Consider the following 16,575-nt stretch of genomic DNA (forward strand, 5'->3'; position numbering starts at 1 on the left):
ATTCAATATCGCTGAAACTGTCAGCTTTCTTTTTGATTTGCCTTGTGTTTTGGCTTGGAAAAATTTGAACCACACACAGGATGAATTCAGGTCTCCAACCTGATGGGTCTGGATTTGTAAGGAAATCTCAGGGGACATCTTTTTTCTATTTTTTCCTTCTGTGTCAACCTAAGGCCAAGGCCAGAAGAGATCTCTGTCTTCTGTACTGAAGATTTTGGCTTGATTGTTTGATTTGTTTGCTTGTTTTTAACTTCACCCATTGTTGATTTCACCCTGTTAAAGAAAAAAAAAAAAGCTCTAACTGAATTGAACACTTGGGGGCCAGTTAAGACTCTTTGAGAATTTAGGCGGGGGGAAGGATTCTTGAGAAGAACTGAAGGATTAAATTGGTTGCCAAATTACAAGGCTGTCTGTTTTAACCTGGTTGAGAACTTTTGAGTTCAGATCTTAATCACACAGATTATATTCAGATTAGCAGTAGCATATACTGTGTGTTCAGGAGTCTGTGGCTTATCTTTGGTAACTTAATAAATACAGATAATGTGTAGATTCTGGAAGACTGTGGTTATTGCTTGTAGTAGTGCCAGGTATGTACAGGTTGCAGACCTCAGCCCTTCCTCAACCCTTTGGAGGTGTGGGCTGTATTTGCAGGATTGGGTGCCAGTTACTGTGCCAGAGTCTGGATATAATATCAAAAAGGAAGCAGACAAGGAATCGGTCTGTGGGGACATAGACAATAAATACACAGAGATGAATAGACTGGCTACTAATTTACTTACTTTTGGGAACAAGGTAATTTAATTGATTCAGGAAAATTCCACATAAAATCTCAAGAAGGAAGAAGATAAATGTATGATTCTTATCCATTTGACCTGTTCCATTAGACCAAATTGAATTTCAATACAAAGCAAGGATATTTGCATTCAAATTAAAAAAAAAAATCCCTGAAGAGCCCAGTAATACCAAAAGTCAGTCTAAGTCTGTCCAGCTGAGTTCCTTGGTGTGGAGAACAACTAATCACTAAATTAACATGGCAATAGTTAACATTGCAACCATAAACCCCAAGTCAGAAAGTTAAGTGGAGACAGAAAAGTAGCACTTGCCCAAAGAGCATGTGCCAAATCCCCAGTGACCTAAAGCCAGAGATTTTTGTTTGTTTTTTGTTTTTTTTATTCATTCAACAAATATGTAATTTGTGCTATTAGGTGCCAGGCGGTGTTCTGGGCCTCATAGGTAGATGATATTTAACCAAGTGAGTGAATTCTTTGGAAAATTCAGAGGCGATTATTGTCCCCATAGCATTCCTACTTGTGAGTTAATTGATCATACCAGAATCTACATCTCCATTACTGCATGATGCTTCAGTGATTACAGGATGTCCTTTACTACACTGCTCTTCTCTGGAATTGTAGCTCGTGTACCAAGCATTAGTTTACATTCTGGAATGACAAAGCACCTTCACTCCAAGAGGTGCGTAGAGGAATGTGATATGTAGTGAAATAAACAGAAGTATAATTAGTATGATAGAAGTATGCTCAGGGTGCTCGGGGAGAACAGGCAGAAGACTTTCCCCAAAGTACTTTTTTAACTGAAGTATAGTCAGTTACAATTTCTGGTGTACAGCATAATGTCCCAGACATACATATATACATATATTCATTTTCATATTCTTTTTCATTAAAGGTTATTCCAAGATATTGAATATAGTTCCCTGAGCTATACAAAAGAAATTTGTTTAATCTATTTTTATATATAGTAGTTAATATTTGCAAGTCTTTTTTTTTAATTGAAGTACAGTCAGTTGTAATGTGTCAATTTCTGGTGTACAGCACAATGTTCTAGTTATGCATATACGTACATATATTCATTTTCATATTCTTTTTCATTAAAGGTTATTACAAGAAATAAATATAGTTCTCTGTGCTATACAGAAGAAACTTTTTTTTAAATCTGTTTTTATGTATAGTTGCTAACATTTGCAAATCTCAAACTCCCAAATTTATCCCTTCCAACCCTCTCCCTGGTAACCAGAAGATTGTTTACTATGTCTGTGAGTCTGTTTCTGTTTTGTAGATGAGTTCATAGTGTCCTTTTGTTTCTTTCTTTTTCTTAAGATTCCACATATGAGTGATATCATGGTATTTTTCTTTCTGGCTTCACTTAGAATGATGATCTCCAGGTCCATTCATGTTGCTGCAAATCACATTTTATTCTTTTTTTATCACTGAGTAGTATTCCATTATATAAATATACCACAACTTCTTTATCCAGTCATCTGTCAATGGACATTTAGGTTGCTTCCATGTCTTGGCTATTGTATATAGTGCTGCTGTGAACATTGGGGTGCATATATCTTTTCGAATTGAAATTCTCTCTGGATATATGTCCAGGAGTGGGATTGCTGGATCATGTGGTAAGTCTATTTTTAGTTTTTTGAGGAATCTCCATACTGTTTTCCATAATGGCTGCAGCAAACTACATTCTTACCAACCGTATAGGAGGGTTCCCTTTTCTCCACACCCTCTCCAGCATTTATTGTTTGTGTACTTTTGAATGATGGCCATTCTGACTGGTGTGAGGTGATACTGCAGTTTTGATTTGGATTTCTCTGATTATTAGCGATATTGAATGTTTTTTCATGTGCTCATTTATATGTCTTCATTGAAGAATTGCTTGTTTAGGTCTTCTGCCCATTTTTGGATTGAGTTGTTTCTTTTTTTGTTGTTAAGTTGTTTGAGCTGGTTTTGTATTCTGGAAATTAAACCTTTGTCAGTCGTATCATTTGCAAATACTTTCTCCCATTCTGTAGGTTGTTGTTTTGTTTTCCTTATGGTTTCCTTTGCTGTGCAAAAGCTTATAAGTTTAATTAGGTCCATTTGTTTATTTTTGCTTTTATTTCTATTGCCTGGGTAGACTGCCCTAGGAGAACATTGCTAAGATTTACATCAGAATATTTTGCCTATGTTTTCTTCTAGGATGTTTATAGTGTCTTGTCTTATAATTAAGTCTTTAAGCTATTCAGAGTTTATTTTTGTATATGGTGTGAGGGAGTGTTCTAACTTCACTGATTTACATGCTGCTATCCAGTTTTCCCAACACCACTTGCTGAAGAGACTGTCTTTTTTCCATTGCATATTCTTGCCTCCTTTGTCAAAGATTAATTGACCGTATGTCTGTGGATTTATTTCTGAGCTCTCTATTCTGTTCCATTGATCCATGTGTCTGTTTCTGTGTCAATACCACACTGTTTTGATTACTGTAACTCTGTAGTATTGTCTGAAGTCTGGGAAGGTTGTTCCTCCAGCTTCGATCTTTTTCTTCAATATTGCTTTGGCAATTCTGGGTCTTTTGTGATTCCATATCAGTTTTAGGATTATTTGTTCTATTTCTGAGAAAAATGTCATGGGCAGTTTGGTAGGGATCACATTAAATCTGTACATTGCCTTAGGCAGTATGGCCATTTTAACAAAATTGATTCTTCCAATCCAAGAGCATGGGATATCTACCTCATGCACTCTAAGCATGTGCTCTGCTGCTGAGCTGTACCCTCTTCGCCTTTTTTTTTACTTTTTTATAAAATGGAGTAAACTGTCTCTAACAATTATTATTTATAGAAGTAATTCCTTTTACACATTTTTTCTCCTTAAATCAGAAGCAACTTATATTCTCTAGAATTCCTGACAGTCAGAAAGAAGATAATAAAACTCATTACTAGTAGAAGTCTAGTTAGAATTATAAATTTGGGCTTGAAATTATTCACATTTTAAAAAGAGGGAAAAAGAGTGACTGAAAAATGAAAAAAAAAAAATCAATAAGCAAGTCTTGAATAAATCCCCAGTTTTATCTTATTTTGTTTTTATCTCAGTTCAGTATTTTCTGACCTGTTTTGCATCATACAGAATATGAAACAATCGGCAATCAGAATCCATAGAAATGCTGTTATCAGCTGTAGGTTCATAACAGCTCTTTGGTATTGTCTTTCTAAATTTTTCTTCAGTGTTATTTCATATATTCTCTTTTAAAGGAGTTGTGGACACTGTTCACAACTGGGAGATGGTCATTAGTCAGCAAGTTGTCCTCTACTGTTAGCTGTCTTCACTTTCTTTTTATGTATTACCCAAATGAAACTGTTGTCTCCCCCTGAACATAGTAGCTCCTAAAAATATAGTTATATTAAACTTACAAAAATGTATCTATTCCAAATGAGTACTTAAAATGAGTACATTTTATTATACATAAATTATACTTCAATAGAGTTGCTGTTTATTCCAACTGAAAAATCTGGACATGCCAGACTCTGGGTCTAAGTGGAATCTCATGAAGGCATTTTGCAAAGATCAAAATGATCTCTTGTGAACCCCCTGACAGTACTTAGAATGTTACAGGATGCATGCTCTCTGATTATTCTTAACAGCGACAAATAATACAGCATTCCATCAGTTATATTCTACATTGTGCTAGCCCTTACAATTGGCTGATAATGCTCATGTTAATGTGTAAACATCTATGTTTATGCACGTTTATATCTGTATATATGCACATACACACATACATGCACAGCATGGAGACATGTGGGTATCACGCAATATTGGTATGAATATTTCCATCATCTTCGATATTTTTGTTTTATATTCCACACCAATAAGATCAAGGAGATCAGGGAGAAAATATAGGTGTTTCTAAATTAAAATTACCAAATCTATTTGATTGTGTGAATCTGGATTCTTATATGAAAAATGCTTCTGAGTTAGTGGTTTCTGTGAAAAGAGATTTTTTTAAAAGGCTGGTACATCTAAAGTAATACAAAGTTAGTTTCACTAATTTCTGGAAAACTCTGGGAATATTAGATTTAAATGATGCTTATTAGTCTCTATAAAACAACCAGAAAGAGATTGTTGTTTGTTTTTTAGGGGGAAGGAGGTAATTAGGTTTTTATTTATTTTATTTTTAGTGGAGGTGCTGGGGATTGAACCCAGAACCCAGGACCTTGTGTGTGCTAGGCATGCACTCTACCTCTGAGCTATACCCTCCCCAGAAAGAGATTCTTTAAGAGACTAACTCTGAGTTTTGAATACCTCCTGAAGGTAGGAAAATATTTCATACTCACAACGAAGTAAGGGCTCTTCTCCATTTCAGATGCACAGAGCACTTTCAGCTTCCATCCTAAAACTTTAGCTGTGTGTCAGATGTGGATGCAGAAATGCAAAAACCCACTCCTCTGTGTGGCAAAGAGCTGTTCATTCCAGTGGGCCCAAGATGTGTTCTTGTATGAAAAAAGCACAAGCAGGCAAATAGAAAGACTAATGAACACGTTGGCTGTTGTCTCTCAACGAAGAGAGAATAGATCCCTGTAGAAACAAAGTTTAATAGATCCAACATCCATTTGTCGGGATGTCACTAAGTTTGCCAGACCATAAAACCAGACTCCACTGATTGCTCCCCAGAATGAGGAATAACCTGCGGCCCAGGTACAAATCAGAACCAAACTTGGCTTAGTATCAGAAACTAAAACATAGAATTGGAAATTTAAAAATGGAGAAACAGTCAAAAAGACAAAGTTCTGTTGCCACTGGGGGCTTACTGTACGAACCAAGCAATTGTGTGTATGCACTTAAACAGCTCATGGTTTGTGTATCTCAGACATAACAGTTCATTCTCAACAAAATGAGTGACAAGAAAGTTATTTACTCATTCAGCCTGTGGTGAAGGGCACTGTTCTCAGAACCAAGGATGTCTGTGCTGTTCTCTGCCCTCCCGGAGGCTCTGTTCACCTGGCCCTCTCTGTATGTACCTTGCTCCAGTCTTCGTAGGAGAGCCTGGCCCTGCCGTCACCCTTCTCCCATGTGCAGTAGAAAGGTGCCCTGGAAATATCTATTAAGGAGAATTCATATCTCTTAATACTATTTTACAAGCTGGCTGTCCTTGTTCTGTACATTGTCTTTCACTTAGAATGACCTGGTTCTGAGGAAAAGGTTTGCTGAAAATTCATTTGCCTTTTTTATCCTTCATTTAACTCACTTTAAGTTTTTTTTTAAGCAATAACTAAAGAGACAGTGTGATCACATCTCTGAATTCTTTTGTGGCTTAATGAGCATTTTGTATTTGGCGTCTTCTCTTCCTTCATCACTCTTGCATTTTACTGATTTTTGGATGTTCTACAAATATACAAAGTACTGCTTTGGTTAGACATTGTCTTAAATAAATTTGGGTGTGTGTTTTTCTTTATGGATGCCAAATAGTGTTTTCTATTTTGAAGGAATTTGTTACATGCCTGCTTTCTGTAATGGACCAGTCATTGCCATTTACTGAAGTGTATCCTGCCATTAGTGGCTTTGCCATCTAAAGCATAATTGATTGGACTTTATTGAAGTCCTGTAGCAAAACAAATCTTAACCCAGTTATTTTGGTATTTGTGGAGTGCTTTGGTGTATCGGCGTCTCTTCCTTCCAGCAGCTTGGATCTCTCTGTAGTTTGGCATGTTTTCTTTTTTCCACCTTTCAAGAAAATGTCTACATTCTGTGAAGGTAATCTGATCATGAAGTCTACTTTAATTTTAGTCTGTTTGAACCAAATATTACTATGCTGTATCAGTTGGATGTTTAAATTTAAAGAAGACTTCAAAGAAATACAGAAAAAGTATGTATCATAAAGCTTTCTCTTTTGGAAAATATTAAAATGTGTCTTGAGTATCTAAATTATAGATGAATACCTCTTCAGCTAGAAAATCTTGATATTTCAAGTACTTTTTAAAGAATGAAATCTGTACCTTGTACAATTGAATACGAAGTCTTAATAGCTGTAGAATTCACACGTTGGGTAGTTTTACATTTAGATTTCTTTTTGAAATCTAATTTCTTTTTGAAATCTCTTTTATTTGAGTTATTTGGACAGAAACAAAGAAAACTAAGCCTCAACAGTGTAAAGAAAATACATATAATTGGCTTTCTCACTGGGGAAAGGAATGTATTCCGGGTGGGTCAACAATCTTAAAAGCTGTGCTCTTGAATTCCTGTTTTCTTTGTTGGTGTGTTTACATCACAGAATCACTTTTACATAAGAACATAAACATAAGAGAATAAATTGTACTTGTTTTACAATCCCAGTGATATGATAGAAGTTGGATACAGTCAAAATATTTGCAGATGATCTTTTTATCCTCTTTGTCATTGAGTGAGAGGACTGTGCAAAGGCAATTAACCCTTCTCTCAAATTTTGCATCCTCAGAGGCGAGGAACTGCTCCACCTCCAATGAGACTGCCACCTCCTTATAAAGCTCCATCTGATGACAGTGATGACACTGAAGAAGAACATGCATTTACTAACGGTGAGTTCCTTTTCATTATTTGGGGCAGGTGCAGAATTTATTAAGTTATGCTTCAACGATTGTTGTAAATGATCGAATACAATGCTGTGGGTTCTTAGAAAGTGTGCAGGAACGTTCTTGCTGACAAAGAAAATTTACATCTTCTAAACTTCTGTGGCTTCATCATCCTAAGCTTTTCTCTGTGACACTAATATAACAGAGTGACTATCAAAGGCACCGGGGTTGTACACTGTCTTACCCACATTGCCTCCTAGACTTACTGTTTGGTTGTAAACACAGAAACGCTAAACAGTCCTTTAAATTGGAGTGTGACCCATACTAATCAGAGATGGATGCAGATGTTAGCTCTTGATTACTTGCCCTGTTCAAATGGATAGTGATGCTGCCAGTGCAAACTTAAAAACTCCCAAGTCATAGTTTCTCCTTCAGAATTCATTTCATGATGTTCTTTTGCATTAGTTATATAAATACACACTCATACATATATTTAATGAAAGCTTTATTTAAAAGAATTTACATTTCTTTTATTTATGGAAAGTATGTGTAGTTAGATCTGATTGCTGTTGTGTATGGAATTTATTTTGGGCTTGATGAAAATGCTTCTAAAATTAGCTAAAAATAGATTGTGGTGATGGCTGTACAATTTGTGAATATACTGAAATGTACAGGATTGTGCATTTAAATGGGTGAATTTTATGGGTTTTCAAATATATGTAGTTTTTAAAATAATATTTTTCCTTCTATAATATAAAAAAAGCATTTGATATAGAAATTTAAAGAGTTAAAATCCTGGCTCCTGTACTTCCTAGTGTGTGACCCTAAGCATGCCTCTTGCATGAAAATAACGGTACCTAGTTCGCAGGGTTGTGATGAGGATTAAAATAAGGTGATAAGGCTTTTAGCCTGTCATATAGTGAATCTTCAACAAGTATTATAGCTCTTATTATTGTTAATATTTATTATTAAGTTGACTATAACTTTGTATTTTTCTAAATAGAATAATATATAAATAGAAATAAAAATATCAAAATGAATATAACTGTATAATAATTAAGTCGACTTTATAAAAACTTGGTTTGTACTTAGTGATTTTACAGAGTACTTTCTCATGTGTAATTTTTTTCATTTATTCAACAAATCTCTGCTGAAAAACCAGCTGCTTTTTACTAACACTGCTAAGTGAGTCTGCTGTAAAACAAATGAAACATAGCTCCTTTTTTCCTTGGTGGGGTCACCAGCTTGGAAGGGAGGATACAAGACATGGTAACAGAATTTGATAAAGGTACTGCCATGCCTTGGTTCTCAGCCTCTTTTGGAGAGCTACACATGACGGATATGATTGATGTGTGCGTGCACTGGTGTAATACAATCCCTTGTTTTGATATAGATATTAGGGCAGCTGCAGCAAAGTGGAGATAGCTTGTGGATTCTTCATAATTTTGGGGATGCTAGAATGCCCATATTCACATGGTTGTTAGGAAACTTGGTCTAAGCATGTGACTAAGATTACGTTCTAGCCGTAACTCAACTACTTAGTTGTGAATTCGTGGACAACTTTCTTAACCTTTCATGGCTCTCACTTACTCATTTATAAGGAGAAGAAGGGATGTTTTATAATAACCTGCCTCATAGGATTGCTGTGAGAATTAGAGGAGAAAGCATTTACAAAATTTAGTGTAAGGATGTTGATACATAGTAAACACTCTGGTTTACCATGTGCCAAGTCTTCACGTATGTGATTAGCTCAATCAAGATAATAATTTTGTGAGGTCTCTGATTATACAAATAAAGGAAACTGAGGCTCAGAGAAATTAAGGAACGTGTGCAAAGTTACACAGCTAGTAAGTAGTGGAAATGGAGTTTAAACCCAGGCACTCTGACTCCAGAGCTGGTACTGTATCATCTTCTCATCCCATTACTTACAACCCATTACTCTCCCAGAAATAGGAACAAAGTGATTTGAAGTTATCTAGCGAATGTCACTTTGATGCCATAAACAGACAGAGCAGCAGCACCCTCCCCAAAGTGCCAAAATCATGTGCACATGTGTGTCCACAGCTTTGGTGGGAGTCAGGGAAGGCAGTGATTTAAACTGAATACAGAAAAAGACTTCTAGTATCTAAGTCATCTTCTAATGATAACATTTCACAGATGCTCCAGCAAATCTGTCTGGACGGTGACTAGACTTCCCATTCATTTTGCTCCCCATTTTTTTCCTTCCCAGTATACATTTCCCATCCCGTTTAACTTCCATTGAATTTACTGTTCACCTTCTCCAGAAGGGTGTGAACTGTACAGGGCTGTCAGATGGTTCACATTGAAAATGTAGGTGAACCTAAAGCCCCTAGCTTTTCTATATTTCTTTTTGATATGGACCCTGTGAGTTTTTCTTTGTTCCTTAACTCTTCTTAAATGAATACTCTGCTCATCTATCCAAAATTAAAAGTAGGTTGATTCACTCTTTTATCAGATTCTCATTGTCGCCAAACTAAGTATTTCTTTTTACAGCGGTGAAAGTGTGCTTACATAACTTTCCCACGGCCCAGAACTACGAAGTGGACGGTTGGAATCCAAGCCTTAAGCCTGCCAGGAAGTGATGGTTGTATTAGATCACTGACATGAGATACAGGTGATTCTAAAGTGTAGCGAAATCTAACGTAGGTGAACTTTGGCAAGTTCCTTATGTATAAAGACTGAGTGGGTGGTATAGGTGGGCAGGCACTATTTTAGGTGTTGGAAACACAGCGGGGAACAAGGTCTCTCCTTTCAATAGCTTATATTCTATGGGGAAAGAAGTCTTATAAATAGTAAGATAGTTTAAATATTGATGAAGTACTATAAATTAGTAAATAAACAAGGTAGTGTGAGAATAAATCCCTTGGAGGAAGCAACATTAAGAGTAGAATAAATAAGGAAGGCCAGGCAGTAAGACCTACGTGACAAGAAGCCACAGAGCTGGCTTTATTTATAGTCATCATACCAATCAGATTTTTTTTTTTTAGATGGTGATCTACAGTAACTTATTTTATTTAGTAGCCAAGTATGGGTGTGCATGTACACACAAACATACTAATGCATATATAGTTGAAGCAAAAGTATCATAAAATGTTACATACCTTTATGACATTTGAAGAACTTTATTCTTGTTCTATACTCTTCTATTTCATTTTTTAAAGTGGTTTGCAACTCCATTTATTAATTGATCAACTAATGAATTGCAACCTGTAGCATGAAGAACACAGCTCTGGATCAGTGGTTTTCAAACTGCAGTGTGTGTGCCTCAGAAGCACCTGCTGAGCTTGTTAAAACACCAGTTGCTGGGCCCCACCCCCAGTTTCGAATTTCTTACATCTGGGAGCACCCAATAATTTACACTTTTAATTAGTTCTCAGGTGGCGCTGATACTTCTGATTCAGAGACCGCATCCTGCAAATCGCTGATCTGGATGATATTAAAGACATGGGAGTGGGCGAGGGAGAGCGGTGTGCAAAGACAGCAACAGGAAGGGAAGCCAGCACCTGCATGGCATAAGAACATCCCAGCATAACAACACTTTGAGGAGGTTCTAGAATTAAGCAGTTTAAGAGAAAAATGTGTTTCAGGAAGCATTCCGTCGCTAAACCAAAGTGGCCAACTGTGAAATGATTCTGCGAGGCTGAGGGGGTTGGAGACATAGAATTAACTAACCATTGAACTTAGCAACATGGAACTGGTGAAGAAGAACAGAAAGACAATACTCGGTAAAATAACCAAAGTAAGTATTGCTAAGATTGTTGTGAGAATTAGATGCTACAACCAATACAGACGTACCTCCTTTCCTTGTGCTTCACTTTATTGCTCCTCCCAGGTAATTGTGTTTTTTCACTACTTAGAGGTTGGTGGCAATCCTGCATTCTCAGATGATGGTTAGCATTTTTTAGCGATGAAGTATTTTTAAATTAAGGTATGCACGTTGTTTTTTAGACAATGCTATTGCATACCTAGTAGATACAGTAGATTGTAAACATAACATTTATATACACTGGGAACCCAAAAAATTGGCATGACCCACTTTATTGTGGAATTCATTTTTTTGCAGTGGTCTGGAAGTGAACCCACAGTATCTCCCAGGAATGCTGGGAGTGTGTTACATAACGGACATTTGTAAGTGTACCTCGCATAGTTGAACATATGACATTCTGGTGTCTAATTACCATAAGAAATCTTATAACCATCTTAATAAAAATTTCTTGAGTTTTAATTAAGAATTATGAAACAATTAAAAATTAAGAAATAATATACACATAAATACTTAGCTGTTGGCAAAACTGCCGTTATCCAACGTGCAGGATTTGTCAAAGGGAGGTATTAATGGTGTAGAACTTTTGACTTGACTTTCATACCTAAATTTAAATAAATCTAGGTTGTCTTGTGAAAGGTTTAAGATCATTGAGGGCATGAAGTGATCACTTAGTTCACTGTCACATGGTGACTTCCCATCCCAGTCTTTGTTCCTAGCTTTAACCTGGCTCTGATATCCTGACCCAAATTTTCAATTGGCTGTTGGAAAGCTGCCATGTCTCTTATCTTTCTTTCTGACAATGGATCAATAAATGTAGATGAATCTTCCTTCCCAGTCTCTCTCATATTTATGGTTTCCTTTGTATTTTTATTCCCAGAGTTTTAGTAACTATGTGTTAGTAGCCACAGCTTATTGAATACCTACCATGTGCCATAAATTCTCCTCAACTCTAAGTGTATTCGCAGAAGAACCTTTGAAAGGAGCTACCTCTTCTGATTTTAGCTTCATGTCACGTTCTTTGGAAAACCTTGCCTGATTCCTTATTCTAATATTTTTCTTTCATAGTACTTAACAAAATGTAACTATTTATATATTTATTAGATTAATATCTGTCTTCCCCACCAAACCTTTAAGTTCCGTGAGTCTAGTGACCCTCTGTTTTGGCCTGGCACATTCTGGAATTTCAGTATTTTGAGCAAATTAATGACAAAGGGTATGTGACTCACCTGGCCACATGGGGGTACAGCAAAGATCTAGGTGTGCTCCTGGTGCTTTGGAGGTGCCCTTTGTACTGAATTGTACCATCTGCGTAGTTTCGAAGCTTTCTGTCCAGAGCAACTTAATACTTTTTCTCAATATGCCACCCCTCATCTTATCTAAAAGTTCTGATCCCCAGGGAGAGGCACCACAATCTCCAGAAAGTCCTCTGTTCCCTTTCAATCCCAGAGGTGAAATACATTTGTATTATTCAGGTCGTTCTAACCTGTTGGCATTCACTCTTTCAATTACAGTTTCAAACTGCAGGGAAAAGGGAAAAGAAGGTTTGGAATGACTTTTTGTTACGTAAGAGAGTGAAGCAATGAGAGTTATACAAATAGACATGTCTCTTGATGAATTTTAGGTCCTAGGAGTTCAGAATTTAATTGACTTGTTTGATACCTGGCTTTTAAGAGATGTAGCAGAGACGTGAATGGAACCTCACATGGAAGGCCTCTTAAAGCCCCTCCTTTATCCTTTAACTGCAGAATAGCATACTCTTCTTAGGTGTTTTGCTTTTCCATCCCCCTCCCCCCTCCCCCCAGTAAGGATCTGTTTTAAATATTGACTGTGATTTATCTTTATGGCCTTTTGCTCAGATTCTCCCCCACTCACTACATGTCATAATGTAATATTCGGTATAAGGAATATATTTGGGTTATGAAGCATAATAAAATTAGCCTGTGAACCACACCATGCAAATAAAAATTAGATAACCAGTATCTTGCTGTTTTACTTTAATCCTTATTGTTTTGTTTCAGGTTTTTCTTTCTTTTTTTAAGGATAAGATACTGGCTGAGACCTTCTGAAATGTAATTTATTACCAAATTACCCAGAGTCACACCATGTGTAAGTTTAGAGGGGATGACTTTTTAAAAGAGAACTTTATTGAGCTATAACCCACATTACCATACAACTCATCTACTTAAAATGTCCAATTCAGTAGCTTTTAGTATATTTACAGAGTTGTTCAACCATTGCCACTATCAATTTTAGAATATTTAGAACATTTTCTTCACACCTTCCCCCCTGAAACCTTGCTCATGAGTAGTCACTCTTCTGCACCATGTTTATTCAAAAATTCTTTACATTCATATATGAAATGTACACACATATATTTTAATTTTTAAAAGGACTTTATAGATAATCTTCATTTGTTTCCTTGGAGCAGTCTGGGGAAGCTGTCCCAAACCTCTCTTGCTCTTACAACAACAACAAAAAAAAAACCCCCAAAAACTGCATTTAAATTTAGAAAAAGAAAAAAATGCTCACTAGCCCTGATGTTATTGAGAAGTTAGCAGTGAAGGAAGATTACCTCTCCCCAGCTTTTACATAGGCATCATTTTGCCTATTTAGTGGAAGTCATGAAACCCATGTAAGGTAGTTTGAATCCAGATCCTGTGGCTTTTTTTTTTTCTTTTCCAGTATGAGAATTTGCTTGAACACTGATTTGGAAGTGAAAGGCTAGGCAATTTTGCAAAAGAAAAGTACTGAGAGGAGGGGCCTTGCCTTTCCCTAGTACCTACATATATTCTACACTGGTGGTTTTCTAACTCGATATGCAGCTTCTAGAAGATGCGTGGGAGGGTTTTTGGCTGTCTGAATCAGTTTCTCAGCCTTGGACTGTTACAGTTTTAACCTGATAATTCTTTGTTGTGGGGGACTGGCTTGTGCATTATAGAATGTTTAGCAGCATCCTTAGTCTCGTCTCACTAGATACCAGTAGCCTTCCTTCCCACCCAAGTTGTGACAACCGGTAATGTTTTCACACATTGAAAGTGTTCCCTCTTCTAAATGGATGGGGTATTCTACTGTTACTTAGGTGGGCTGTAATCCCATACAGTGAAGAATTATTTTACCCAGAGTACCGGTAGCATTCCTGATCAGAAATATTGTTTGAAACTGTAATAATTAAATCAGTTTAGTATTTGTGTTAGAAATGATGTAGAAATTTAGAATTTAGAATATAAAAACGTATTTTTTAAATTACAGAAATAGGTTAAATTATTCTATAAAAGATGGCATATGTAGTCATTTGGGCAGAAAATGTAGAGATCTTCACTTCTCACTAAAATTATGTTAATTACAAAAGAATCATGTACTTCTAAAACCGTAAAAATACTGTAAAAAGTCTAAGATTTTTAAAGATATATTCCCGGTACAGGGAAAGGCCTTCCATATTGTTACACCAACACTATAAAATAATAATCACAAGTTGGTTTATATAAAAATAAAAAACATACATATATAAAAATATATACACATGTATATTTTATGTACATACATATTCAGAGGAAAAAGACATGTGCAACAATAGAAAAACAAGCAAATATCAGACATCATGTAATAGATTTGAGCAACAAGTACAAAAAGTCTATTTAGCCTAACAGTAAGAGATGTGTAAATTAATTTAAAAATCAGATTTTTTTATCTTATCAGATTACTTGAGATTTTAAAAACTGATATTGCTCATTGTTGGAGAGATGCTGCAGAAAAATAGGAGTTTGTGTATACTGTTAGTAGGAATTCGAATTCATGTCCTTCTTTCTGGAGACTCACTGGGACAGCACGTATAAACAATTTAACTGTGTATTTTTTGAATAATTTAACTTCTTGTGATATAGTCTAAGGAATTCATTGCCCATGTGAGTATATGTATCTGTATGCGTACATAAACCTACAAAGAAGTTTGCTGCTGCCTTTTTCAGTAATAGCAAGTAGATCAATATATATTATATGAAATTAATACATGATAGAGCTTTGATTAAGTCACTTAATCTAAGCATTTTTAACCATTTGACCTGAAACAAGTTGAATAGCTTTCCCTTAGTTTTCTCATTTGTAAGACAGGGATGGTAATTGTACTTCCTTTCACCACTGGGTGTGTATGAGAGACCAAAAGAAATGGTATATATAACAGGCTTATGTAGGAAGTGACACAGGGAGGCACTCCAGAAATGTTAGCTGCTACTCTTTATTCTTATCAATAGGTACTAAAACGTTTTTCAGTGTTTGCAAAATACTGCCATCATAGAATGAAATTCTGGCATAAGCATATTATTACAAATTTTTATCCAAAAATTATTATAATTTGTTTTTGAATAATTTTAGAAATCATTTCTTTGAAGTTTGATGTTTTCAGTGCAGGAACAATACCTTGATAACACTGTCTGCATCTGATGGCTCCCTGATCGTTGTTGAATACTATGACATTATTATACTTTCACTTTCCATGGAGATCGTTAGAATAGAAAAACATTTTGGAGTATTTCATTTTTCTTTGGTACTTTTTTCATCCTGTGCTTTATTTTCTCTGGACCAGAGGTGGCATTATCATAGAAGGTTTATTTACAGATTTTGTAATTTTTCCTTTTCATGAAATTTTGATGTTGTAGGGTTGACATTTTACTTTTTCATTCCTCTCAGTGTGGGACGAATACACAAGAGAATTTTTTGAGAAAAATTCATAATTCAAAATGAATATAACAAAACAGAAATGGACTCACAGATACAGGGAACAAACTTGTGGTTACCAGTGGAGAAAGGGAAGGGGGAGAGCAAGGTAACAGTAGAGGACTAAAAGGTACAAACTTATAAACTACTAGTTATAAAATAAATAAGCTACAAGGATATATTGCACAGCACAGGGAGTATAGCCAATATTTTATAATAACTTTAAATGGAGCATAATCTATAAAAATATTGAATCACTATGTTGCACACCTGAAACAAATATAATATTGTAAATCAACTATACTTCAATAAAATTTAAGAAAAAAAATCATAGTCCAAATAGAATTAAAAACTAAAAGGATAGCTTTTTTTTTTTTTTAAGTATAGCTTAATTACTTTGTTTAATATGAGTGCTAGTTTGCTGGACAATTTGACAAAGTATTATGACAGACAGTCTCTCATATTATGCTTTGTAGTATTTAAATATTTATGAACATTTATTGATTCACAAAGGTTATAATGTTCTTTGTAGATTTAATTCTCAGTATTCACATTAACTGTCAATGTATTTTTCAACTTAACTTTTTAAAAAAATTTAATAATTTTAATATAAAAATTAGCTTTTATCATTAATTATTTGTAGTATTTTACCCTTGTAATAAACAAACATTAAATTTTGATAAGCTGATAGAATTTCAACATATCAAGCACATAAAGAAGTTTTTCATCCCAAATTACATCAGGAATGCTAACCTAGGTT

General features: G+C 35.4%; 1 protein-coding gene across 8 annotated transcripts in view; it reads left to right on the plus strand.

The window, feature by feature from the left end:
- The window catches only part of PATJ (PATJ crumbs cell polarity complex component), a 291,845-nt gene that overhangs the window by 116,901 nt on the left and 158,369 nt on the right, over nt 1-16,575 (plus strand). For all 8 annotated transcript variants that reach the window (XM_032494431.1, XM_032494436.1, XM_032494434.1 and 5 more), the window contains one exon: nt 7,225-7,324. In XM_032494431.1, the coding sequence (XP_032350322.1) occupies nt 7,225-7,324 (100 nt within the window). The remainder of the gene's footprint in view (nt 1-7,224; nt 7,325-16,575) is intronic.

The sequence above is a fragment of the Camelus ferus genome, chromosome 13 (assembly GCF_009834535.1).
Source record: "Camelus ferus isolate YT-003-E chromosome 13, BCGSAC_Cfer_1.0, whole genome shotgun sequence".
In the NCBI taxonomy this organism is placed as follows: domain Eukaryota; kingdom Metazoa; phylum Chordata; class Mammalia; order Artiodactyla; family Camelidae; genus Camelus; species Camelus ferus.